The sequence below is a fragment of the Danio rerio genome, chromosome 13 (assembly GCF_052040795.2).
Source record: "Danio rerio strain M-AB ecotype USA chromosome 13, GRCz13ab, whole genome shotgun sequence".
Taxonomy (NCBI): domain Eukaryota; kingdom Metazoa; phylum Chordata; class Actinopteri; order Cypriniformes; family Danionidae; genus Danio; species Danio rerio.
Window position 1 is genome coordinate 38,512,534 of NC_141033.1, and position 27,720 is coordinate 38,540,253.

General features: G+C 35.6%; 3 protein-coding genes across 4 annotated transcripts in view; 1 reads left to right on the top strand and 2 right to left on the bottom strand.

The window, feature by feature from the left end:
- Positions 1-247: 247 nt before the first annotated feature.
- On the bottom strand, positions 248-11,912 carry tacc3 (transforming, acidic coiled-coil containing protein 3). 2 transcript variants are annotated; one of them, NM_212581.1, is given in 17 exon segments: positions 248-409; positions 2,598-2,718; positions 2,833-2,939; positions 3,019-3,179; positions 3,276-3,319; positions 4,226-4,293; positions 4,375-4,524; positions 5,697-5,778; positions 5,937-6,070; positions 6,811-6,872; positions 6,965-7,142; positions 7,222-7,288; positions 8,018-9,307; positions 9,877-10,004; positions 10,383-10,548; positions 11,008-11,125; positions 11,738-11,912. In NM_212581.1, coding segments are annotated over 15 exon segments (2,829 nt in total). In that variant the 5' UTR covers position 10,548; positions 11,008-11,125; positions 11,738-11,912; the 3' UTR covers positions 248-337.
- Positions 11,913-12,063: 151 nt separating this feature from the next.
- The window catches only part of mfsd2aa (MFSD2 lysolipid transporter A, lysophospholipid a), a 62,345-nt gene continuing 46,688 nt past the window's right edge, over positions 12,064-27,720 (top strand). Inside the window, exons 1-2 of the mRNA XM_087277851.1 lie at positions 12,064-12,299; positions 13,592-13,675. Coding sequence (XP_087133977.1) covers positions 12,240-12,299; positions 13,592-13,675 — 144 coding nt within the window. The 5' untranslated portion in view covers positions 12,064-12,239. The remainder of the gene's footprint in view (positions 12,300-13,591; positions 13,676-27,720) is intronic.
- mycla (MYCL proto-oncogene, bHLH transcription factor a) lies at positions 23,989-27,671 on the bottom strand. The gene is made up of 3 exons (NM_212937.1): positions 27,589-27,671; positions 26,460-27,052; positions 23,989-25,076 (listed from the first exon to the last, which is right to left on the bottom strand). Exons 2-3 carry the CDS (start codon positions 27,019-27,021, stop codon positions 24,520-24,522), a joined length of 1,119 nt encoding a protein of 372 aa, NP_998102.1. The 5' UTR covers positions 27,022-27,052; positions 27,589-27,671; the 3' UTR covers positions 23,989-24,519.

Consider the following 27,720-nt stretch of genomic DNA (forward strand, 5'->3'; position numbering starts at 1 on the left):
CAGTCTACTTAAGCTTGGATCAGTCTGATTGGACAATTACGGATTACAGATGAGAAGCCGTGACCAATTATATGACGCGCTTTTCTCGTAATTAGTTTACAAAACTTCACATTGGTTGATTTTTGTTGTTGTTGATATTTTAAACAAAAGTTATATTTTGTGTGTCAGAGCAATGGTATAAAGAAGTAGGACATGGACCGGAGTGAGGCACCAGCTCACAACTTCAGTATGAGTCAAGACAAAAATGTTTATACTTTAATACTTTATTAAAATTGTTTTGAACAAATACAAATAACGAACAAACACAAATAATGAACACAAAAAGGAGGGAAAAGCATTAAAAACCATGCTTTTGCACTTTAAGCAGCAGCTCATCACACAGTTCTGTGACATCTTTGACTTCTTTAGCCTGAAAAAAAAAAAAAGAAAGAAAATAATTAAATTCAAAACAACAAGTAATTAAAAATCTGTTGGAACAGCACTGTAGTGCCAGGCTCAGGCTGCACATTTTTGTCTGCTTCTATCTAGATTAGGATTTCTTATTTTGATAACTATCAAGTGTCCTGTCATGGACCAAAGCAAGTCAGATTAAATGTTGCTTATTGTTGAAAAATTGCTTGCCACATGATTGAATCTATAGAAATGAGTAAACAGTGGCTATCAAAGAGGCCTATTTTAAAATTGATGTCTTGTCAGAAAAGCTATCAGAAACTGATCCCGCCAAAGCTTAAATCCATCCATTTCTTAATTGCATTATCATGGCATGTTTGAATCTGCTTTTTACAGAAGAGTCATAGAAAAAAAAACACGCACACACGCTAGTCTTCCTGAAGGGGAATCATGAAGCTTTCCAGACACTGAATTTTTTAATTAGTCCACTGACATAATGCAAAATCAAACAATCAATTCTTGCGTCCTGATACCCACTGTAGTTTACAAATCACTGAGAACAAAAATTGGACTGATATTATGTAGCCTGAACCTGGTATACAAGTGACTTCACCTGTGTGCTAGGCATGGGACGATAACTGTTTAAAGGAGGGGTGTCCAAACTCAGTCCTGGAAGGCCGGTGTCCTGCCGAGTTTAGCTCCAACTTGCTTCAACTCACCTGCCAGGAAGTTTCTAGTATGTCAAGTAAGAGCTTGATTAGCTGATTTAGGTGTGTTTGATTAGGGTTGGAGCTAAACTCTTCAGGACACCGGCCCTCCAGGACAGAGTGTGGAAACCCCTGGTTTAAAAGGTATACTGCAGTTTGGAAAAAAAAGTCAAGGTTTTAAACAGCCAAAATGTCCTGCTATACCGTTCCTAGGGTATATTAAAGACCTTTTTTTTTAGTTTTAGGACAGCAGTATCTCCAGCAGAAAAGATCTCAAAATATGCCGTTTTGAATTGTAAAGAAATCTGTGTTTTTGAAACTAAAAGACAGAAGTCAACAAATTATTTGAATTATTTAGCCTGACACATTTACTGCTTCAAAATATTATAAAAGTTTCTGAAAATAAAAATGGTGTTCGATGGGGGGAAAAAAAATATATAAAGTTTTGTATTTTTACAAAGATATTTAAAAAGATGGTATTTTAGAGCAGTAACCACTATACTGTGAAACTATTTTTATCTATTAAAATAATAATATTATTTTTTTTACCAATGTCAGAATCTTATATCGGACCATGCCTACTGTCTGCCTGTACATGTTTATTTATTGCCACATTAGGACCAGACAAACATTAGCCCCTTTCATACATGGAGACCTTTCTGGTAAATTACTGGATCTGGAAAGGTCTGTATGTGTAAACAGGCTATTTTTGAAAATACTGGTAAATTAGTTTCAGCTATTTTCCGGGAAGAGAAGTTGTAACATTACCGGTGATTTGCTAGAATGCTGCGCTGCGTGAACACAGAAGGACGAAACCTGGAAAGACCATGTTCACGTCTAGAATGCACTGACGTGAGATTTTAGCCAATCAGAACTCTGACACATTCACATGCGCGTGGCTTGGAAAAATATTTAAAGGCTTTTATTTTTTGGATGCATTAAGCTGCTAGATGTTAGTCAGATAACATTTTTATGTTCCTTCTTAATGCCAGCTGTGTAAATGATTAATTGATAAGATGCTAATGCTAAGCCGTTGTTTGTTTACCTTCAAGCTCTGCTTTCTTTCAGTTGCTCGTCACGTGTGCACGTAAAAGCAGCTGGTGAGCGCCAGCACACACACATATTATGAACATCTTGACATGCGAAAATGTTTCTTTATACTTTCATCAATGTGGTTCACAATACCGATTCATCCACAGATTTTTGTAATGTAGTCAAATGTTTACAAATACAAGCCCAGTTGTTTAGGGCTCATTTCTGGTTAATCATGTCAGAATTTACCGATATTTTGGAATGGATGTGTGAATGGTCTATTCCGGAAATAATCTGCATCATCCTTGCCTGTGTGAACTGCGCTTTTTTGAATTTTCCAGTAAAATTGTTCTGGAAATTTTCTAGATATTTACCAATATCACTGTGTGAAAGGGGCTTTTGCAATAACCTTATAATTCAAAACAATGAACAAATTCAAATTGAACAGTTTACAGCCTGTATATGTACCTTTTGTTCCAGATCCTTCTCTAGGGACTGAACCTTCAGCTGCTCTCTCTTGAGCTGTACCTGTAGCGCCGCCACCTCTGCACCTTGTTTAGTGCGGACCTCGGCTATGGCTTTATTTGCTCTGAAACAACAACAGCACCATTAGGGATATATCCAATCATATGTAACCAATCTTCATTATTTGTTGTATTTTTAAGTTTGTAAGGCAACATTTGAGACATGACAGAGCACATACTGTTCTAGTTTCTCCTCAGCGTGGGCTTTAAGAGCTTGATAACGCTTTTCCTCTTTCTGCAGTCTGTCCATGCAGTTCTTAGCATATTGCTTCAGGGTCTCCTCATTCTACAGTGGAGAAGGGAACATGATTCACTAAAATGGTTACCAAAAATTACCAACACAGATGGTAAGTTTCTATACCAACCTTTTTAAATCCCTCAATAACTTCCTTGCATCTGTCAAGACGTTTGACGACTGAGGAGAACGATCGCTCCAACTCATTCAAATCTTTGGCCAGCTGATCTTTTTCTTCAAGAACTCTCTCCATCTCCATTTTAGCCAATGCTTCTTTCTGTTTGTGCTCATCTTTAAACACACAAGAATGTTTAAATATCCAACTGTCTGCTTTTAAAATGATTAAGGTCTGCCTTTAAAATTTAGGCTTAAAACAATATTTCATACCGGTGATTTGAGTGATGGTGGTCTCAAATTCTGACATTATAAACCTGAGAAAAGAAGAAAAGTGTGACTGCTGTGCTTTTCAAAAGGTCAACACCTTATTAAAAGGTCTCATGAAGTTACAATGAATTTTTAGATGTTAGTTGTAGTTTATCTATTAGCTAGTGTGGTCCAAACAATGACAACTCGAGTTTAGAAACTATAAAACTGATAATAAACACCCAAAACCTTACAGTTGGTCACTTTAGTCTAAATGGATCACAGACTTTTTTCACGTCATACTTCCAATTAAACGCTTACTAGAATCTGACACACACACACACTTCTCATTTGCTCTTCATTTGATGTGCTTGAGCTCAACCACTCTCACTGGCAGAGCTGTAATAAAAATAAAAATGCTATTGGTTTCTTTTTGAAAAAGGGGAGGAGCTATTCCCCTAGAGAGCTGTTCCACTCATTTTTTTAATGGAGATTACGTAAAGTCCCTTTTAGGCAAGTCATTTCACTCTACGGCTATCTTTAAAACACCTCTCGGGCAGTATGCTTGGGCATTCTGTTTGAATAGGGAAACATCAAATTCTCCAAAATTGCTTGCAAAGCCTATCAAATTTCATATTAGGATAAACTATAAAACAAAACAACTGTCTCTTTAGTTTGACTTTTAAAACGTTTTGATTCACACAAAATCTGCAGAAACTCTCATCTGGTCCAAGCCCCTTTCCTGAAGAATTGTAAAGTCTATATCAATTGCTAATTGGCTCTTCTACTAGAAGGCAGGGCTTCATTCGCCATATTAACCTCTACACTTTTTCTCCCCCCATTCAAAACATTCTATAGTCTTTGGATTACGTCGAACATCGAATATATATAAAAAAATTGCACATTTCAGAGCACTTCACGAGACCTTAAAGCTTTTCATTGGAATTATGTGAAAGTTGGCACTCGAAACTTACAACATCTGCTGATTCTCTAGTTGCAATTTCTCAATCTGAGACTTCAGCTCTTGTTGCCGTTCCTCGGACTAAGTAAAGAAAAACAAAACGTTAGCGAGAGCAGTTGGACATGAGCATCAAACATCTCGTGTGAGACTCTGAGAGCTGACCTGTCTGTCTGCTTTCTGTAGTGCGGCGTCCATGTCTTTCTGACTGTACTTCAGAACCTCTATGATGGAGTCCTCAGTCCTCACTGGCGGTTTCAAGGCAGGGACGAGCAGGTCTAAAACAGTTGGATCTGGCACCACAGTTTCCACAGCCTGGAGATGAATGGACACAGTAAAATTGGCTTTAGTATGGACTTTAAAAAATTAACCAAAAAAAAAAAAACCTGTTTCAATGTAGTGAGACAACCTTACACTGACAAAGATTTTACTCTGTAACTAAAGATTTTGGGATTACCTTAAACAAACTAAATTTGAAGTAAAATAAAATTTTAGCAATACAAACATGTACACATCATGAAACCCCCACATAAAATGATTCTTGTTTTAAAATGTAAAATTGTAGTGAGTATTATAAATGATTCAATGGTGCATTTAGCCTTTTTTTTTTTTTTTTTTTTTAAACTTGCCACCATTAGGTTTAATCATATCTTCTGTTCCCACTGAAAATGACTTCACTTTCTATATTTTGCTATGGCACAAGTGTGGGGGTGATTTCTAGTTCTCGTCATTAGACTTCCAGTATCCTCACGTATTGAGGAGGACGTCAGGTGGAAAGCAATCCTTTACAATTGAAACCAAGCTTACAAATCAAATCTACCTCCGTTTTGTTAGCAAGAATTAACCAATTCTCAAAGGACTGAATCAAATTTACTCCTTTAATTGCACCATTTGGGACTTTTCACTGCATTTTATGATGGGAACCACACTCCACAGATGACTTTGTTTGTGTATTCATTGCCACATTATGAGCAACATATGGCTATTTTATGGCAATTACATATCATCAACAACAACACCAATACAATTAAAATGAAATAATTACATTAAAAACATTTTATATGATTTTCAGTTCGATTTATGATAAATAAATCAGTTCTTTCCGGTGGTAAATTTTTAAAAACCATACACAGATGGCAGCGATGAACAGTTTGAAAGCCAAGAGAGCATGTGGTTTTGAGCAAGATTCTGTAACTGCTGGCATCCATTTGCACATATAGAACAACAAATAACTGCACTTGAAGATTTCGTAAAGTGGAAAACCCAAAACTGTATAAAAAGGTACCATAGAGACAACAGGGATGTCCCGAAAAGACAAACTATGTTGGTGCCACATGGGGACATTATGATATGTGCCATTATTTGATTATGTACTATAATATGGAAATGGGAAAACTAAAGGAATATTGTAAAACAAACATCAATCTAAATATTAATAATGTTAAATTTGAAAGATAAAAAGTATAATATAGTTTGTGATGCCTTACTAGTGGAGGCAGATCATCCAACAGTTTCACGCTGTCACATTGAGACTTCTGCTTCACTTCAGACTTTGCAGCCTCCATCATCCTATCATGCACAAAAAAATAATAATTAGCATTCTGTTGCCACATGTGCATTCTGTTTAGATCAGTGACAATCTGATCCGTTGCATTCAGACCATTCCCTTCAAATGTAAAGTATTAAGCAAATGTTCCTTTGATTGGTTTTTTTTTGATAAGTCTTACCTGATGGCAAGAGAGGGTCTTGGCATGCAGAATCCAAAATTACTGCCCTCCCCTCCATTTTTCTTTGGACTCTCCTTTAACAGCGGGTCAAACTTCAAATACAGGGACTGCTTCCTCAAGGCAGACTCTTTGAACTATACATTAAAAAATATATATTTTTGTAAAGCTCCAAACAACTCAAATTCTGCTTAACCAAATGAATGATAATACAGAGTTATATTTGACACCCAAATTTCTCAGTTAGCACCACATTATCAACATGAGCCAAAGTCGAAATGAAGTAATGCTTTATAATATAAAACAAAACTTTTTTACATTCAGGTTGGGTTACAAGTGGATTATGGCTGTGAAACATTTAGTGATTTTTAAAAAAGTAAATCTTTTTTTTTTTTTTAATAAAATAATAATTAATTTACAAAAATAATGAATAATTGCTGTAAAACGTTTAATATTTTTTTTTAAAAGTAAATAAAAAAATACAAAAAATAAATAGAAATCCAAAAAAAATTTAAATAAAAACAACACATACTCTGCTTTTCCTAATAATAATATTACATACTACATAATAATAATAATATAATAATATATATATAATAATATAACATACTACACTCATACTACCTGCTTAAATCTACTCATCCTTAGTACTGATCTAATGACACACTTTTAAGCTAAGGTAACATTTGTAAATCTGTCAGTCATTACACTGCATTAAACACCCTCAAGAAAAAAACGGAGCTTTAAGGGGAGGAAGAAAAAAATTATAATAAATTGACGACTCGCAAAGAGGCATGTAAATCAGTAGTCTGCTGCTACTGTATTTAGCAAAATAAACTCAAACTCTATAGAAAGGCTGATAATCAAAAACGCTCACATTGCTCGATCCAAACTGCTCCAGATAGTCAATCTGTCCATCAAAATCTCCTCCTGGCATGACTGAGGAGAAAAAAAATGTATAAAATGATATACATTTTGCAATCAAAATTTGAAAGCATGTATTGAACAAGATTGCAAATTTGTTTACTCACACAAAGCACCAGGCACAAATTCATCTTCATTTGATGCTGCCACACCAAGATCACAGGTCTGATTTTGAATATCTGCAATAGATTCTGGTACTGCCATGAAATCTCGTTCCGGCACCGCTGGATTCTGGGGTTTGTCAGTGTGAGATACAGCCATTGATGACTCAACATCTTCTGCCAGCTTGTAAAAGAATGAGTGTTGAACAATGTCAATCTTTGATGAAAAAGACTTTGAATTGTTGCATTTAAAAAATATTTACCTCTTTAGTCTCAGGAAGATTCGCTTCTACCATATTTTCCTTGCTTTCAGAAACTACCTGGGGAGATCTGGAGGGGGGACAAAATACAAATCAATGGAGCTCGTTCTTATTTGCTAAATGCGTTTATACAAATAGAATTTGAAAGCATTCAGGGTGCAATTAATAAGTTCATGCATCCCCTTAGAATAAAATGAGGTAGCTAGCAACATACACTGCTTTTGAGCAATAGAATCTGATATGGAGCTTTAGGCCTCATTTACACTTAGCAGAATGGACTGGTACTCTTCAGTAGGAGTCACCTTGACCAAGCTTGCATTTCAACCATCAAAATACCAAAAAAGAAAGCCTTTCAGGTCGTTGTTGCACTTTTGGCAAACTCAAATTAATTTCAAATATAGACGTGCATGCAAAGAAAACAGCACCCTTTTGGACAGACTCAAACAATAGAGGCAGCAGATTTGGTCTTTGCTTCTTGGAATTTAATTGCAACAAGATCAAAACAATCTAGTATCATATTAATATGGTGTCATGCGTCTCAGCTGTATTTTTTTGTTTTTAAATTTTCGATATTATAATCATCTGTAAATCCATTCGGTACCGTACTGTTGCACTAGGTACTAGGAAAGAGTGCCAAAAAAGTAACATGGTATTGTTTACTGCTTTAATACTTTTGACGGTGGAATTACAGTTAAATATGAAACCGTACTTTCAAAACCATGCTATTTAGTAGAATCAGGCCATTATTAGCTTGTGCAGATAAGAAATGTTCAGCGTTTTGTGTATGCGGTGTACGTACCGTTGCTCAGGTTGGTCATCCTGCGCAGGAAGTGTCTCAAGTTGCTTAACAGGAGATTGTGCTTTCTTCAAAACTGGACTGGTCTGGACCCCACGTGGTGGTGAGTTTCCCATCATAGCCTTTGTGCCAAAGGGGTTAAAGTTTGGGTTATCAAATTGTTCAAAATCAAAAGTGTAAGAACCTTTAGCAGAAGGAATATCCACAGGTTGGGTCTCCTCTGGGCTTGTAGGAGACATCTGCTTGGGTTCTGCATCTTTTTTCTCTGTGACTGGTGCATCTGTTTTTTTGGGCACAGGTTTTGCACCAACAGGTCTTTTGACCCCAAGGCGTTTTGGAGGAGGTTTGCGTTTAACTTCAGCTCCATCATCAAAATTAAACTCTAATAGCATCTGGCTCTCCTTTGGGGCAGTTGTAGATGAGGAACTCTCTGTGGCAGTGGAGTTCTCCTGAGGTGTTATGGATGGATCGGAGGATGTTGGGATATCTGTCTGGACTGATAGCTCTTGTTCAGGTTCGTGGCTTAGCAGGGGTGGGTCAAAAACTGTTGATGTTTTGGTTGGAGGAGAGTTGGGGATCTTTGACCCACCAGTTTGGAATGGGTTGAGCATTTCAAGGTTGTCAAAATCCAACTTGTAAGATCCTGCAGAAGGTAGTGGCAAGTCCTGTGCCTCGGGTTGACCCTCAAAAACAGGAATCTGCTGTGGCTCTGCCACTGGGTCAGTGATCTCAGTCTCCTCTGTTTCATTGGTGCTGTTTTCAATATTCTCAGTCTTGAGGATGACTGTGCCCTCTGCTGAAGAGAGGTTGGCCGAGCATTCTGCAAGGGAATTCTCCACTGATGGCACAAATGGGAGAGTCTCATCAAGTGCACTTTCAGTCACCTCTGGAACTTCAGCCTGAGGTGCAAGAACAGGGGCTACGTTGCCCTCTGTCGATGAGATGTTGGCAGAGCATTCTGCAAGGGAATTCTCCACTGATGGGACAGCTTCTTCAAATGCACTGTCAGTCACTTCTGCCTCTGTCTCTACCTCTACCTGGGGTGCAGAAACAGGGGCTATGGTTGTGTTAGACTCTACAAGCTCTGATGTTGCCGCCTCCGTAAAAGCAGAAGATTTAGGTGGGGAATTCGCCATTTTATTGGAGCCCTGGAAAGGGTTGATGGCATCAATATTGTCAAGATCAAAGGAATAGGCCCCTCTGCTCTGAACAGGCATGTCATCATCAGGTAAAGCAACACTGTTACATTCTATGTCAATTGGTGTGGTGTGAGTGTTATTCATCAATGAACTCCTGAAAAACACAAAAGGAGGTTTTACACGTTAGCATATTTGTCCATTAAAAACAGGTTAAGAGGCTTACATAAAAATATTTTAAAAATTAATCTTTAACCTAGTTTTCTTATGAATACCTTGTACTATTAGAGTGGTACATTAAAGTTGACAAAATATTGTTTTAGCACTGAAATATTGTTTTGCAATGTGGGCATCAACAATAGTCAAGAAGAAAAAGTAATGTCAAATAGGAATCCTATTTGAGCATGCACCACAGGTCAAACATGATATGTGGATTCAATTATAAAGTTGAATCATTATATTGTGAAAGATTTGAAAGAAATATGTCCTTTCACCGTGAATACATCCCAAGCAAGTTTACAGCTTTCAGACAAAATTTTTGAAAACCCATGTTAATATTATTTGGAAACAGGATCATTATGTTTTACCCATCATTTTACACCAGAAGTCTCTGGGTCTGTTCGAAGAAGTGCCTTTGGTGGAAATTAATATAAATAAAAGGTACACCAAATACACAAATGGTCATCAACAGTCCTGAACAATTGGAGATGCAGGTAATTTACTCACTGGTCAGAAAGGCCTGTGAGAGTCTCTAGTGCATTTTTGTGATCATCCTGGCTGATCGGCCTACTGGTGCGGCTTGGAGACATGATCTTCTTTGTCACTGGATCTCGCCGTGGGGTTTGAAAACAAACCTATATAAGAGAAATTAAGTAACGTGCAGGTTAGTCTAAGCTGTAGTACAAGGCCAAGAAAGGGTTCAATTATTACATGCAAAATAAAATTTATAATAGTACAAATAAATACTGCATTTGTGAATATTAAAGAATCCAAAATAAAATGTAGCATGGCTTCAACAAAATCGACCTGCCATTCATAAGTGTTTTTGTTTCTTGAAAAGTCACTCAGATGTGCTCATATGACACTAAAGAAAGTGTCTATAGAAAAGGTAAATTTACAGTCAAAGGAACAAGTTACTTTTTAAAATGGAAAACACTTGGTTTATAACCAGTGATTTTATTACACATTATACAGTACAGAAAAAATACTGCATGGAAATTTGTCAAGCCCACCTTTGCTGCTCTAGGAGCAGTCCTGTTAATGTTGTCAGCCTGCGACTGCCGCAAAATCGAGGGTCTGCCAGTCGGCTGATCCAACATGAAAATGTCACAAGCGAATTCAGAATTGCTGTTCATCCGTACAGCTCCCTGATTCTCCTTCAGCGCGTCAGAACTCATACTGTAAAACAGAGACACAGAAAATGACAACATGGGTTTTGGAAAGTCACGCCCAGCAGGCACCATAAACAGCTGCTTTTGCTGATAAGACCCGGAGGCGGGCATCTGACCCAACACCCAGAGACCCTAGTCCTGAGACACTTCAAATCTGTTGCATCTCCTTTCAGACTAACCCACTGTGACTAATAACCCAAACCAGTGACAATTTAGCCTTGTGCTGAGGGAACAAAGTGCTTCTTTTTAGTGAAAAAAAAAAGAAAAGAAAAAAAAAAAATATATATATATATATATATATATATATATATATATATATATATATATATATATATATATATATATATATATATATATATATCATGATCAAACACTATGCCAATCCCCTGATACTGTGATTTTTTTGTGAGAATAAGTAGGAACAAGGAAGAGATTGACAAACAAAATCAAAAAACAAAATCATTACCACTTCTGGCCTTATCTGTTCTTGCCTGGATTCTGCTCAACTATGTAGGCCTGACAATATGATTGTCAGCTTTGTATTTGACAGGTACTTCTGACAGCTTCTCTCTCCTACAGCTTACCTGGACAGGTGATAAACAGCTCACTATCATAAATCAAATGATCACATTTTAACCTGAACAAAAGTGAGATATCAGATCAATCCCTCACTTCAGTGGAAAAATATAAATAAACCACATAACGTTTAGCACAGCCAGAGAATTGAGTGCAAGACAGAATTTAGCCTAACAGCTCACATACCCACGTGGATGACAAAACAACATTGAATACATGAATGAATAAATAAATATAGAATTTGTTATTTATTTAAAAAAAAGTTTTTAATGCAAATAAATTAACGTTATCTCCAACAGTGCTCAAAATCAATAAGTTACACGTAACGTCATACTTAATGTTAATTCTACATTTTTATGCCCTTTCCATACGAACTTTAGAAATTTAACTATAACAGAAAAAAAATCTCTAACGTTACATAAAGGATAGCTAACAATCACTTATCGCAATCTTAAAATAACAGGATTAAGTTAACGTTACATCAGAATGTTCGACGTTCTGGCAACACTCACGTAGCAAAAAAGTCAAAGCGATTAAGTTACCTTTATGGTTTCATATCGCGCATTAATAACTTACAATCCTATAAACGTGGCTCGGGGGCGGTTTTCTAAAATACGTACCTTATTCAAACTGCTCAAATCTAATAAAAACCGTTTTCTTCGCAGAGACAGTCAGCTCGACACACAGCATAGAGATGTTGTTGTTGCATTTATAACTTTCCCCGTTTGAAACGGTTCAAATTTAAACGGCGCACTCTCAGCCAATTAAATGCAAGAATCAACTCTCGTCAGGCGGGGCGATTATACGAATCGACCAATAGCATCGCACGTCAATCTGCGCTTTTGTACAGGATATACATTTGACAGACATCCAAACCAGCCAATAGGGTAAGCCGTTGACGCAGACGGTTTATGAAGATAAATAACCTCATTTAACCCTTTTACTTGTTGAAAACAAGTGTAGATTTGACAGTGTAAACTACTGCTGTTGTTGTAGCTTAGATATTAGATATAACTGTTTTGTTTTCGTTTACAGTGTTTCGCTGTACTGAAGATGATACTTTAGTTTTGAGTTGTCTTGAAAATGGAAAGTTATCAGGGAAGAGTGATGTTTTGAACCACAATGTACTTTCACTGTATGTTTTCTCCATACAATGAACGTGACGACAAGCTTTGCAACAGGGTATGTATTAAATATGAATTTCGTTTCATATTGCAATAACAGTGCATGTTATGGACATAATTGTCTTTTATAATTTTAGTTTTTGATAATATATTTGCTGTTAATCAACGCATACATTAAATCATTTTGTTGTTGATGCATTTTTTTAAGCTTTAATAATAACTATTTTTTATTATTACCATCAGACATGGCAATACATGCATGTGATATACTTGTCATTTAAATGACAATGTACTTGTTGTTTTGAATTTAAAAAAATGTATTGTAAAGAAATTGTTTGTATAGATTTCAATTACAATGCATATTTATTTCAATATATTTTTGTCATGCAAAAATCACTTCAGCATCATTTACGGACGCAAGTTTTTACAGTTTTATTAGTTTCTAAGCTAATACATACAGAAAATAATAATATTAATATAAAGGTAAAAGATTGCAGAGGCACATGCTTATGCATAATTAGTTTGATCACAAATACTCCATTTTCTTCTACAAAAAGTGATTTTTTTAGAATTAAGTGGTGATTTTAAAAAAGAATCCTCAAAATTTCTTTCACAAGGTAAAAACCATTTACCATGAATTTGGTAAAACGCCTTGAAATATATATGTTTATTGCTGTTTTTGTGCATTATTATGAACATAATTATCTTTTTAAAAAGTATAGTGGGTACAATAACTTTTTTTTATGATTTACCTAGCTTTAATTACCCATTTTTTTAATCATTACCAGCAGTCATGGCAAGCAAAAGCATACATTTGATGTACCTGTCAATTTTGAGAAATTTTTAAATTTAAACGTAAAAAAAACACGTTTAAAAGTTTATAGTGTTTCCATAGATTTCAATTACAATACAAATTTTTCTCAGAATGATTTTTAATCACTTTTGGACTCCAGATTTATACAGATTTGTTCTTATCGATATTAATAAATATAGAAAGTAATAAAATTCATATATAGATAAAATGTTTACAGAGGTTTATACCCAATTTGTTGATTTTTATTCTGAATTTTCCGAATCAAGCAGTGATTTAATTCCCTTCTGTTAAAACCTTTTACTCTAAATATGCCAAAAAAGCATCAAAAATTTTGAACCTATTATCATTCAGTGTTCAGGTTTTTGTGCTAGAAATTTATGCAGAATAATCAATACTAATTATACATGCCTACTTAAATATAGCATTGTAGAAACTTGTAATACAAACTTTATGATTTTTGCAATTCTTAATGTTTTCAGTCAGCTGTGGAAGCATGGCGATAACTATTAATAATTATTTACCCTTTTCACCTGCAGTGTCTTGCCTTTTTTCGCAAGAGGGCAGCATCGGATCACATCCAATGCCTCAATGAGTGCCAGACTGTTATGGGATCATGTATGGTAAGCTTAAACAAAACAATGCGTGCATATATATGCCTTTGCGAATGTTTATGGACTTGTATACATAAAAATATTAGAAATGCATTGCGGTTGTATGTTCATTTAGTATGCCAAAAACATTTATAAAAGAATCAAAGACTAAACCAAAAAAGCACACTGAAGAATGGGCGGGGCAGGGTAGAGGAGAGGAGAGAGTTACATAACAAAGGCATGTTTGTGCTGAGGTCAGTCAGTGCATTGACTCCCTCTCCCCGCACTACTGACCTGCATTCAGCTTACATCACATACATTAAACACACAGGCTACGGATATCGGCTGTCCTCAGACGAGGTGATTTCATTTATTTTAAGACATAATCTGCATATGCATTTTCTGCATATTGTATTTCAGTCTGAGAATAATCTGAGCACATCTTTTGTAGTGCTTTCACAGTTTAGAATAAAAATGTAATAACAATAATTGTTTATAATTTATTTAATGTATTTGCTCATTCATTTGTTTACAATATTTAAGATCTGATATTTTATAGATGTTATAATGACCTGTTTTCTCATAAATGGTAAAAAAGCAAGTATTTTCTCATTATCTATTTTATTCATTTATTTAAATATTATACAGAACACACTGACCTTTTATGTATTATAAGTATAAATGTATTTATTATAAATTATTATTATCATTATTGGAAAATTCCAGTAAACATATCTATAGTTAAATCTGTGTAAAAAGAAAAATATATTTAGGCCTTCCCCCATATCTCACTTACTTTCATCTAAAAGTAAATGTTTTGAATGCAATATTTATGTTCATGTTGTTTTGTTAGAAATAAATCTGTAGGTTTTATAAATCATCCATGCTCACAATCACAAGATAAAAATGGTTATGAAACCAAATGATCACTGAAATGTTGCACAAAAAAAGTGAAACTAACATTTATGAGCTTACGAAAATAATTAAATATGGTTCAAATTGACCCAGACAGCAAGATATTCAGATATTTTATAAATCATCGAATGCTCATAATTAAATGTAAAAAATTATTATAAAACCAAATGATCACTGAAATGTTGCACAAAGAATTGTAAAACCACCATCTGGGAATTTAAGAACAAACATTTATATGCTTTAAATTGACCCAGAAAGCAAATAATATGTTTAGATGTTTTATAAATCATCCATGCTCACATTTAAAAGCAAAAATGAAACCAAATGATCACTGAAAGGTTGCACAAAAAATGTGAAACCACCATTTAAGAGCTTTAGAAAATAGTTTAAAAAATGGTTCAAACTGACCCAGAGAGCAAACATTTTATTTAGATATTTTGAAAATCAGTGATGCTCACAATTAAAGGCAAAAAATGGTTACGAAACCAAATGATCACTGAAATGTTGCACTAAAAAAAAAAAAAAAAAAAAAAAAACGTGAAACCAACATTTAGGAGCTTAAGAAAATAATTAAATATGGTTCAAATTGACCCAGACAGCAAACATTATTCTCAGATATTTTATAAATCATCTAATGCTCCTAATTAAATGTAAAAAATAGTTATAAAACCAAATGATCACTGAAATGTTGAACAAAGAAATGTAAAATCACCATATGGAAATTTAAGAACAAACATTTATATGCTTCAAATTGACCCAGAAAGCAAATATTATGTTCAGATGTTTTATAAATCATCCATGCTCACAATTAAAAGCAAAAATTAAACTAAAAGATCACTGAAATGTTGCACAAAAAATGTGAAACCACCATTTAGGAGCTTTAGAAAATAATAAAAAATTGTAAAAAAGCGAGTATTATATTCAGACATTTCTGCTTCATGTGGATTTAAGGTGTGCCATCACAAATTCAGTAATGATGCACCCTTGCACCTAATATATCCAGCCTGCATAGTTTTCCTTTAATCTAATACTGCATTCAGGCAAACTGTAAAAGCATAAATGACAATGCAATGACACTGTAGTGCTGCTGTGATAACTGAAGCTTTTCTCTGATGAATCTCATTAAAGACAAAACCCCAAATAGACAAAGACCCCCACTAATGTAAGACACCCCTCCCCTCATACAAGCTTTTCAGCCAATCACAACACAAAGGGGCGGATTCAAATGATGCAACTGGGAATAAAGCTTCAGCGGAAGGTTCTCTCCATTCACCTGAAAGCACATTCACACAATGCAACAGCTGTTGCTTACAATCTTCCACACTGACACACATAAACACTTGAAACACAGTAAAAGCCTCTTAGAAGTACTGTAATTTTAAGTTTTAAGTGAAAGCCTAAATCAAGTTAAAGCATGCATATCCTTTTTTTTTAAACTGCAATTTAGTTTTAATCATTGTTAATTAGACAATGCATTGCAGGAGGATCTACATTTGATTTAGCCTTTTAATTTCTTTTATTTTTCAGTTTTTATTATAATGGACCAGTGATTTTGTGCAAGTGGATGATGCAGTAATTAGGTCATTGTATAGTATTATAATAAAACATATTCAAACGTATTCAAACATTTTTTTTTACTTTTTTTTTATTTATATAAAAAATTGTCCACACTCTATATAAAAATAACATAGAAATACGGCATCAGACTATAAAATAATATTAGACGAAATTTAATGATATCAAATATTCCTATTTGAAAAAGACATTTTAAGTAGTTTTTAAAATAAAACAAAAATAAAGATCTAATGAAAAATAAGATACCTTACAGGTTAATTTCAGACAACAAGTTTTAACTTTTTATGTGGTTTCTTAATTTAACATAACTACATTTTGCAGAGCTCTATAAGTATTTGTTTGCATGGATTTTAAGTTTGGATTTAAACTCAAATAAGATGTAAACATAAAAAACTTTACCACATTAAATACCATACCAGAAAGAAGGCAGATCTGAATTTGACATTTTAATTAAAAATTATGTATTAACAATTAATGCACCAATTTCATTTGTTATATATATATATATATATATATATATATATATATATATATATATATATATATATATATATATATATATATATCAAATGAAATAAAGGTAGTTAAATCAAAATTGACTGAAAGTTAATTCAACTCATTTGAAAAGAGTTTTAAACTCAGTGTTGAAGGTAATGAGTTAAACACTTTATAAACTTCAACTTAAATGGAGTAAGTTCACAGTACTTATATAGATTCGTTTTTTAACTCAAATGGTTTGTTGCAATCCGTTTCCACAAACTGTTTGAGTTGCCTTAACTTACTGGGTTTTACAGTACTCAGTTGGTTTAAGTTCTCTTCATTTATTGGCTTTTGCTTTGCTCAAATTGCTACGTTTTGCTTCGTTTACTCAAATGGATTAAGTTCACAGTACTTATTAGGATTCGTTTTGGAACTTAAATAGTTTGTTGCAATTGGTTAACTTAACTTTTTGGGTTTCATATAAATCACTTATACCACTTGAGGGTTCCAAACACTAAAATAGTGTGTCAAAAGTGAGTACATTTTCACTTTTAGGGAAAACTATCTCTTTAAGGCTACTTAAAATCTCTGTAAATAAAAGCAGTTGTTTTGTAAAAGAAGAAAAGTTTGCACAGACAGTTTTTTAAAGTGCAATTAACTTTATTTGCCACACTCCAAAACACCATCACATCCACAAACAGTGAGGTGAGAGACAGAGTGCGAGAGACATGTAAACACTGCCTGCTGTTACACAAATATCTGAGAAAAGAAGAAACGAAAGAGGCTGATGACAAAGAAGCACAAACAGGGTTTAGGAAGTACCAGTGAAATAAGCGTGTGTGCGTGTGTGTGTGTGTGTGTGTGTTTGTGTGTCGGTTCGTGTGGATTAGCTTCATTAGGATCAGTGGGTCACTGCTGTTTGGCTCTTGTCTAGCTTCCTGTGATTCTGTGGGACTGGAATCTGGGTCATTGGTTGGCAGAGATGGATGGTGCCGGTGTGAGACTGGAGAAAGAGAGAGACAGAGAGAGGCTGTTTATGTGTGGATTCTTATGTAATAGACTTTGTGTAAAGGGTGTGATGTGACCTGCTTAGCACTGACGGAAAATAAACCCACCAGAGTCCAATAATAGCAGCGCTATACAAAAATGTCTGGTAGATACAGTTACAACTGTTTAAGAGTGGGAATGTACAGAGCTCAGTAACAGGGAAGTTTCATATTTTTTACTTCAATAATACTCGATTATTTCTTTATAATGTAAAAAACAAAGTGAAGTTCATCATTGAATATTACACAAAAAGTATTAATGACATTTACAGTTCATGTGCTTTGGTCAAAATATCTGCAAAGTGACTGTTCAGCGGTTAACGTGTGTATTATGTTAAAAATATAAACGTCTAAATAACATCACTTTATGGTATAACAGGGTGTTTGCGGGGTCTTAAAAAGTATTAAAAAGTCTTAAATGCTATTTTGCAAGGTATTAAATTTTACATAATTTATGATTATGCAATGTATGGTTGAATGCTAAAGTTCGCTTGAATTAAATCTGCGAATATCATCATGCTGTGTAGTTTAATAAATCAATGGAATCAAACTAGATTTGACATTATGCTGCTTTGTTTACTGCAGTAACCAAGCCAACACCATTATTTCTGCAGTTCTATAGACGCCAACCTGCTGAATTAGCTAATTTAATAGATTTTTTATTAGTATATGAATAATGTTTTAGTTTAGGATTAGTTTCTTACATTAATATTTAATAAATATACTGTAAGTTTAAATCTCGCCAGGTCTTAAAATTTATGGAAAGAGTCTTAAAAGGTATAGAATTTCACTCTCTGATTCCTGTATACTCTGTATGAATAAAATGCTCTAATGACCATCAGTGTTGGGAAGAGTTACTTTAGAAAGTAATGCATTACAATATTGAGTTACTCCCCAAAGAAGAAACTAGTTGCATCGTATTTTTAATAATAAGTAATGTGTTACATTATTTTGAGTTATTTTTGCATTACTTTTGCAAACCCCAGAGCTCTACGTACCATGTATACAGATTAATGAAGGTTTAAGGCAATGTGTTTGCTACTTTTGAACTTTTTGTTGTTTTAAAAAGTAAACTCTCTGTCCATTCAGTTAATCCTCTTTTTCTTTTCTTCCATGTGTTCAAAATAAAGAAAATATTTCCATCACAGAAATGTAAGGCTCGCTCTGCCATCTTTTTTTCTGCCTCTTCCTGCATTCTCTTGTTACGTGCAGGATTCATTGTGACTAATTTTAATTCAGCAGTTTGTTTTTTAAAAGCAAATTAACTAAACTAAAAAGTAACTCACAATGCATTTTTTAACAATCGTAAATGTTAATGTAATATGTATTTATATAGCGCATTTATTATGTATGGCCATACACCCAAAGTGCTTTACATCATGGGGGGGGGGGGTCTCTCTACACCACCACCAGTGTGCAGCATCAACTTGAATGATGCTACGGCAGCCACAGAACAACAGCACCAGTGCACTCACTACACACCAGCTAATGGAGGAGTCGAGAGACAGTGATATAGCCAATTCAATGGATAGGGATGATTGGGAGGCCATGATTTAGGGACTTTTTGGCCAGAACACCGGGGTTACACCCCTGCTCTTTACGAGAAGTGCGATGGGATTTTTTTTTTTAATGACCACAGAGAGTCAGGACCTCGGTTTAATGTCTCATCCGAAAGACGGTGCCCACTGACAGTATAGTGTCCCCTTCACTTTTACTGGGGCATTAGGGCTCACACAGACCGCAGGTTGAGCGCCCCCTGCTGGCCTCACTAACACCACTTCCAACAGCAACCTAGTTTTCCCATGTGGTCTCCCATCCAGGTATTGACCAGGCTCAGCCCTGCTTAGCTTCAGTGAGTAACCGGTCTTGGGCTGCAGGGTGATATGGCTGTGGCAATTAAGTCAAATATCAACTCTTAATTTTAAAAAAGTAATGCGTTACTTTACTCAATACTTGTAATCCAAACTTCAAAAAGCAGTATTATTTCTAACATTTTGCTACATTTTAATAGTTTTACTGTGACTCAGATAAATAAAAGCCCTTTATCTTTCAAAAAATCCCTAAAACCTTTGATGTGGATCAAGAAGGTATATATGTATGGATGTATATGGTTTGTTATTTTCTGCATTTGTATTTATTTTATTTTATTTATTACTTTTATTTAAATTTTTTTCCAGATGTTGATTGTTTTATTTGGGGATGAGGGATTTGGTGTGAGGGTTGTTGTAAAATCTAAAATGTTATTAGCAAAATTAAAAATTCCGTAAAAGAAATATAAATAAATAAATAAAACAAAACTAGTTGAACGAACCGCCACAAAGTTTTGAATGATTAAGCCCTTCATATGCTGACATGTTGGCCTTTTTGTTTTTTCTTTCATAAGAAATCATTCAATGTTTCTTTTCCACAAAAAAATAAATAAATAAATAAGGGCTGCACGGTGGCGCATTGGGTAGCACGTTCGCCTCACAGCAAAAAAGTCGCTGGTTTTAGCCTCGGCTGGGTCAGTTGGCGTTTCTGTGTGGAGTTTGCATGTTCTCCCCGGGTTCGTGTAAGTTTCCTCTGGGTGCTCGGGTTTCCCCCACAAGTCCAAAGATTTGCAGGTGAATTGGGTAGCTTAAATTGTCCGTAGTGTATGTGTGTGAATGAGTGTGTATGGATGTTTTCTAGTAATGGGTTGCAGCTGGAAGGGCATCCGCTACATAAAACATATGCTGGATAAGTTGGGGGTTCATTCAGCTGTGGTGACCCTAGATTAATAAAGAGACTAAGCCGAAAAGAAAATAAATTAATAAATGAATGAATGAATAAAGAAATAAAATACCAAACTTTTTGTCAGACAATCAGATAAAATCTTACAGACTAAACGAATCCTTTTCCAGTGTGGGGAACAAATTCAGAATTACAGGAAAAGGCGCTGAGCATGCTTGCATCACTTCCTCTTTTAACTTCCTGCAACTCCCACAATACACATCTCCCACTTCTGCTGCTTATGAAAAAATGAAAGACCCAACTACATTCTACAAGTAGCTACAAAGTAGCGAATAATCCCTGACCCATTTATTTTATATTCAAGTTGTAAGCAGAACAACACTCCCATACATGCAAGTCAGCTTTCACACCTTCACTGTCACTGTTTAACCTGTTGTTCAGGATAATGGGGGTAAAGGTGATTTCTGAACTACCTGTTTTTCAGCAGATATCCAGACTACTTCCTCTTCCAGTAGTGGATCTGAATAACTGATTTTTTACTTTAGCCTTGAACATTTAAAAAATTAGGAATAGAGGTGTCAACCAAAAAATCAACTTTAAAAATTAACTTTAGAGTATGCCAGATCTAATCGGCTGCATCATTATTATCACACAGCAGACATATGCAACAACAGGAATCTGTAATTGTGTTGACATTAGAGATATGTTACGTCACCCAGTATTGTTTAGCGAGCTCGATTCACTTTCCCGCCAGCAGTATTTGCTGTTAAACTGTTGTTTACTTTCATTATGACTGTATTTACCATTTTTAGTTATGTAAAATATTTATATTAAATGCTTTTTTACTTGTTTATTTTTAGAAAATGCATATTAAAGTGTATTTTTGTCTGTGTACTGTTTGGATGCTGTCAGTTACAGTTAGTTTTTCAGAATATTATAGACTATTTTAATGTGGTGATGTCATGGCACATGAACATTTCCTGCTTGTTATCAAACTATTTCATAACTGTAAACAAGAGGCAATTAAATCTTAACTCAATGTTAAAACAGCTCTCATAACATTATCTATACATATGTGGCTCTTTTTAGATTCTCCGAAGCTATAAAAATAAAAAATGTGAAACAGGAAATACGCTGGGACCATTGTTTTTGTTTACATCCCTCAAAATGGTCTATATTTTATATTGAATATTATAAGTATAATACAGAAAATCAGATTCTCCAAAACAAATAGTAATGTGTAAATTATGCTTGTTAATAAACAATTCTTTATTTAAAGTAATGTTATTTAATAAAGCATCTGATCTTTGTGGCTTCATTGTTGGGATACTCTTTTAAAAATGGAAGCATTAACAACTTATATCAGTATATATGTATATATATATATATATATATATATATATATATATATATATATATATATATATATATATATATATATATATATATTGTTTAATATGAAAAAGAACTATCACAGTTGTATTTTTGCCATTTTGCCCAGCCTTAGCTGCACAATATATCGTTTCAGCTTTAATATCGCAATGTGATCGTTCGCAATTGTATGTGTTTGAGGCATGTGATTGTGATTTTAAAAGCATTCAAAAATTGCACAGTTTGTAACTCCAATAACAAAAAGTGTCACTCAATGATTATTAATAAATGACTGTACCTGAATAAAGAAGGTCGCTGGGTCACTGGTTCGATCCTTGGCGAATTGAAGGTGAATTGAGTAGGCTAAATTGTCTGTAGTGTATGAGTGTGTGTGTGGATGTGGATGTGTATGATTCTCAGAGATGGGTTGCGGCAGGAAGGGCATCCGCTGTGTAAAAATGTGCTGAATAAGTTGGCGGTTCATTCCGCTGTGACGACCCCTGATTAATAAAGGGACTAAGCCGACAAGAAAATAAATGAATGTACCTGAATACTGTTAGACTCCGAAAGCAATTGAAAAACTGTTTCTGTGGTGTTTTTTCTTTATTGTATTTATAGAAGGGCTGGGCGATGGGGCATTAAATCAAAATCTCGATTAATTGAACATTTTAACCTGATTATGATTAATTAAAGTTTTTGTACAGTAAGAAATAAGTATGCATTTTTCTTTGGTACAAGCTGCTCAGTTGTCTCAGTGTCTAAGTTGTTCATGCTCAACATATTGAAGGAATAATGTAACATGACAGAGCAGGGTCACACAGAGGGAAAGTAATAAAAAATTTAAGAGCGATATTTACGTGTTTATTAAATATTATACTGATGCACTCCCCATCAGAATCATCTGAATTAATCTAAAATTATCAGTTCTTTTCCAATACAGATATTAATCTGGGGAAATTGCATTTATATTGCAATATAATCGGGAGAATAAAATATTGCAATGTTCTATAGTTCCAAAACCGTAGTCTTATTTTTGTTAATAAATATTAAAAGCAGAAAGTTGAAATTGGAGACTTCTTAGGACTGTTTTAGGAGCACTATGAAAGGAAATTTAGACATTTGCAGGGCTAAACACTAATGATTATTTCTTAGTGACATTCTTTAGTGTCAACACAAAAAAAAAAAAAAAACTCCAGTTGTAAACACTATTTTCAATAAAATATTTCTATTTTTTTATATGACAAGTTTAACATTGTCAAAAGTATATTTATTATATTAATTGCATGATCAAAAATATATATTTGTTGGCTTTTGGTTGAAATTAATTGATAACTTATCTTCAACCTAATGCATTCGTTATAAAAGCTTATAAGTTTCATGTCCATTTATAAATATTAAGTCTGCTCACCCTTCTGTAAATAGCTTTTATATGAATGGAAGATAATGTTGTAAAGGGATAAATTGCTGTTATGATCATGAGTAAAGGTAATTGTTATCGTTCCCTGATTTTATGAAGATGGATGGCTGGTTATCGGATGGATGTCCGTCTAATGGGGTATATGCCGAAGCATGCTAATAGGACTTTTAATTTGCCAGTAAGCACTTCCGGCTAATTGAATGTCAATGCAAAATCTGGTGCATTTAAAGTCTGTTTTCTTAAAAAAATCAGCGATCTCCACTAGCTGAGTGATATCCGATTTAAAGTGGGTCTCAGATTGTACAAGAAGCACTGCATTAAATTACATTTCCCCCGCCATATCTTTATAATATGAGCATTTATTTTTACCCCAGTATATTCAATGGAGCTTCTGCGTTAGCCTGCCGATTCTGACGGGCACGTGTGAGTAAACAGCTTTTTGTCTCGTTTTACGCTTGAGCAACTAAATAAATGCTAAAGTTTATTTAACTGAAAGTATTTTAATGACATTACAACATCGATGCTGTATAAGGAACTGTATAAAATGGAAAAAAGTTCACAATAACAGGTCACCGGAAGTGTATCAGCATAGGAACAGCACTAGCTCGGCATATACCCTATTGAGTAGCTTTAGTTGGACAGAGGAAAATTAAAACCGGTTTACAATTATGTAGCACATACAACACAATATTTTAGTGAATTTAAGACGTTAAGGCCTAAAATTGTTTACATTTAAGGCATTAAGACCTCACAGATACCCAGTCTAATACTTGAGAAATTATATCCTTCTCAATATAGATGGATACAAATAAACGTGAAAGCCCACCTCCAGTCATTTTAGATGCTTTATTCTTTACCAAAATAGAATCTCTGTGCAGTCGAGTAGATACAGGAGGATGAAGTCCTCTGAATACAGTATTTACATCACATTTTGTACAGATCAAATTATGAACAAGACACTTCAGACTTTTTACATGTGTTCAAACACCATGCTCCCCTCACGCACCCCTACACACCCAACATGCATACAAACACCACCCACCCTTCTTTCTATGGAGGTAAATTTGTCAATATTACAGCTTCCTCTGTATCGCCGCTGTCCACTGAGGTTTATAAAGGCATTGCATGTGCACATTTGTCATCATCTCATACAAAAATTCATGTTTTCAAGTCTACAGAATAACACGCGCGCGCACACAAACACACAGATCCTCACAAGAAGGCCAGAAATGAATGCGATTTTTTAAAGATCTCCCTGCAGTGTTTCAAGTGTCATTTCTGCGAATGACAAACAAGTTTCCTTGTCCATGTAATGAGCTTTGGAAATATAAGATTAGCCAAGTTAAACTGGATGTTTTTCAAGAGTTCTGCAGCGCACTGATCCTGCGGAGAAGCTGCTGCTGTTTGGCTTTGAGTTTTCTCTTCTCCTGAGCTTGGCGCCGCTGAGATGAGTGCAACTGAAGTAAGTAATCAGTTGCCTGCGTCAAAATCGCCACCTTCGAGGTCTTTGATGATCCGGACAGACCAGGAATCTCCTCACGGAGCGCCTGAAACCTGGAGCGAAGGTCATCTCTCCGCTTTCTCTCCAAGAAGTTGCGCCGCTGCTCAGTGGAGTCCTCAGAGTCTGAAGTGGCGGGTGAGGAAAGTGGAGACGAGGGAGCAGATGAAGACTCCAGACGCGGTCGTTTGCTTACAGGCTCAATCTCGAAGTCATCCTCAGGGTCCGTGTCAGGGGAAGGAGCGGCATAGTTGTGTTGTTGCCGATGTAGAGAAACGTGGAAGCGTTTGGGACATGGTCCAAATGGATCAGCACTGACTGTAATGGTAACCGGCGTCCGGCGACTCGGAGGACGGCCACGTTTGGGCCGGTTGTCCACAGTCACAACATCAATCTCATCATCATCCTCATCGTCATCTGAGGAGACAAAGTGATTGGCAGCTTCAGCAAAATTACAGGATATTTTAAATGAGACATCTTTCAGCACAATATGAAATCCAAATAAAAATGTATACTAACAAAAAATACAAAACTGGGTACAAACTAGGCATGAGATGATAACCGGGTTCAAGGTTTAACGCGGTTTGGAAAAGTCAAGGTTTTAAAACCAGCATAATTTTCAGATATACCGTTTCTATGGTACATGTTAAGTTTTTTTCTTTTTTACATGTTTATTTTGTGACTTTAGTTCTTTAGGGCAACAGTATGTCCAGCAAAAAAGTACCCTTCACGTCAAAAGCGCCCATTTCAAAATATTTAAAATGCTTCTTAAATTAAAATATATTGTGCTCAACGGAAGAAAAGATGTTGTTTATTACTCAGACATTTAAAAAGAACTTGGTTTAGGGCACTAGTCACAATACAGTGATACGTTTATCCAAGGTTATCAATACCGTCAAAATATTATACTGGCCCATGCCTAGTACAAACATCTTTCATAATACTGCAGGTTATACAAATGCAATTTATGCTTCCACTTTATAACAAACAGCTTTGTGTAAAGGTCATTTACTCACTAGTAAACTACAAATAAAACTGTTGAATATTTCGTAGATTTTGGGATGGAAGTTGATTTCCAGCTCTTGTGACATGAGTCAATTAGTTACACTGTTGTATTGGCATATTTAAAAGGCACAATTTCATTAATATTGTCCCTTTAATGCTTTGGTAGTGTAATTTTTGCTAACCATTACCACCATTCATTTTAGCAATTAGAAGAAAGCATAAATATTAAAACAACAAAAAAGTTTAGAATACGCACTGCAAATTTAATGAGGACAAATAAAATTACAAAAAATAAAAATAACAAATTACACCTATAAACATTATATACTTATTCAAACCTAAAAGTGCAAAGAACTACTCAAACTACAATGAAAACCTGAAAAGATAAACAAAATAAGCTAGGATAAGAATGATAATACAATGCCAGGGCGGTTTCTCTGAACGCTGCAGCAAATGGTAAATAATTGGATTTAGCAAAGTTCAGAGAGTAGTGCAAGCAGTGGAGTTCCCCCAACGTGCAAGTGGGAAATGAAAAACTGGGAGTGGCACTGGAGCGGATTACACAACTTTTGAGCAGAGGAAGGGAATCCGCTCCACATCAGGACCTTTCAGTCTGGGTTTAAGCTTGGGCTCACCATTTCTTTAGAAATATTATTAAAAATAAATTGTCTGGAAGATTTAGTCTGAACTGCAAGTAATCATATATTAATCATCCATATTTGTAGCACACTCTCAACAGACTCTGCGTGGTATTAAAGTAATTATCGCCTCATGTCATCAATATTAGTCTCTTACCGGATGAATCTGAGCGACACTCTGAACCGGAGGAGCCAGCAGCCACTTTCTTATGCGGGACGGGGAGCTCCAGGACTGCGGCGGGGCTTACGCACTGTGCCGCCTGGCTCCCTGTCACGGGCGTGCCCGATGCGGCACGGGCAGCTTTCTGTGCGGTCGAGTTCTGGATCAGAGCGGCCACCGGTGCTCGCTCTCCATGCGCAACCTTCTCCAGCCGGTGACTCGTGGAAAGTCCACTCCACATGCAGTCTTTGATAACAATTGAACCCAGATTCCCAAAAATGTCCAGTGGGTCGAACTTGTGAAGCCCCTCATACTCCTCATCACACGTTAACACCTTCGGCGGCGCCCACCCAAGCCGGTCCCCGGGTATCGGGAATAACCAGTCCCCATCCAGCGTCCTTGAGGGCGACATGGGCGGGGTGGGAAGCAGCTCGAATTTCTTCCATATATCCTCACTCGGCGCCGTAGACTTAAAGAAGTCCTCCTCGGTGTCCATCTCGTCGTAAAAGTAGTGCTCCATGTCCCAGCCGTACAGTGTTTGGGTGTTGACTCCAGGCATCGCTTCAGACCATGTACTACTACACGAATATCTGCGAAGACAACGGGTCATTAGATCAAATGATGCCCGACCACGTGGAGCTCAAAAGCGTCGCAATGCACTTTACAAGTAAAACGCACACTCACTAACTGCATGCTGTCACTCAGTGCATTGCTTAATGTACATTAAATGCTGTAAAGTGCTATTCTTACACGCAAATACCAATGCATTGCTTTAAAATGATATACATGCATGCACACGCGTATGCTCACTAACCTGCATTAAATGCACATATCTGTAGTGCACATGCATAACGGTTGAGATTGGTCTATCTAGGCAAAATAGTTTATCAACACTAACAGCAGTTAACCCCTGCTGACTGAACGACAGAGAAACGGTCGCATGTGATGTGAATGCGTTACTCCAACACTCCCATTAAGGTTAAACGCACTAAGAGGGTGAAAGTAACACCAGGTCCCATAAAAAGATACAGGAAATGTTCAACAGCCCACGAGTCAACACTAGAGCGAACAACAAAATTAACTTGAGATCAAGTCTGTGATAGTCCGACGTAAAATATGCACTTACCATGGGGTCGCAGACCTGCAAAGTCCAGGGAGAGTCTACGGGACGCGCAGAACAGAACAAAGAAGCGCAGCGTCCGGTAGAACTCCGGTACACGCGCTCTCGCGAAACAATAGCGCGCGCTACTCCAGCAGT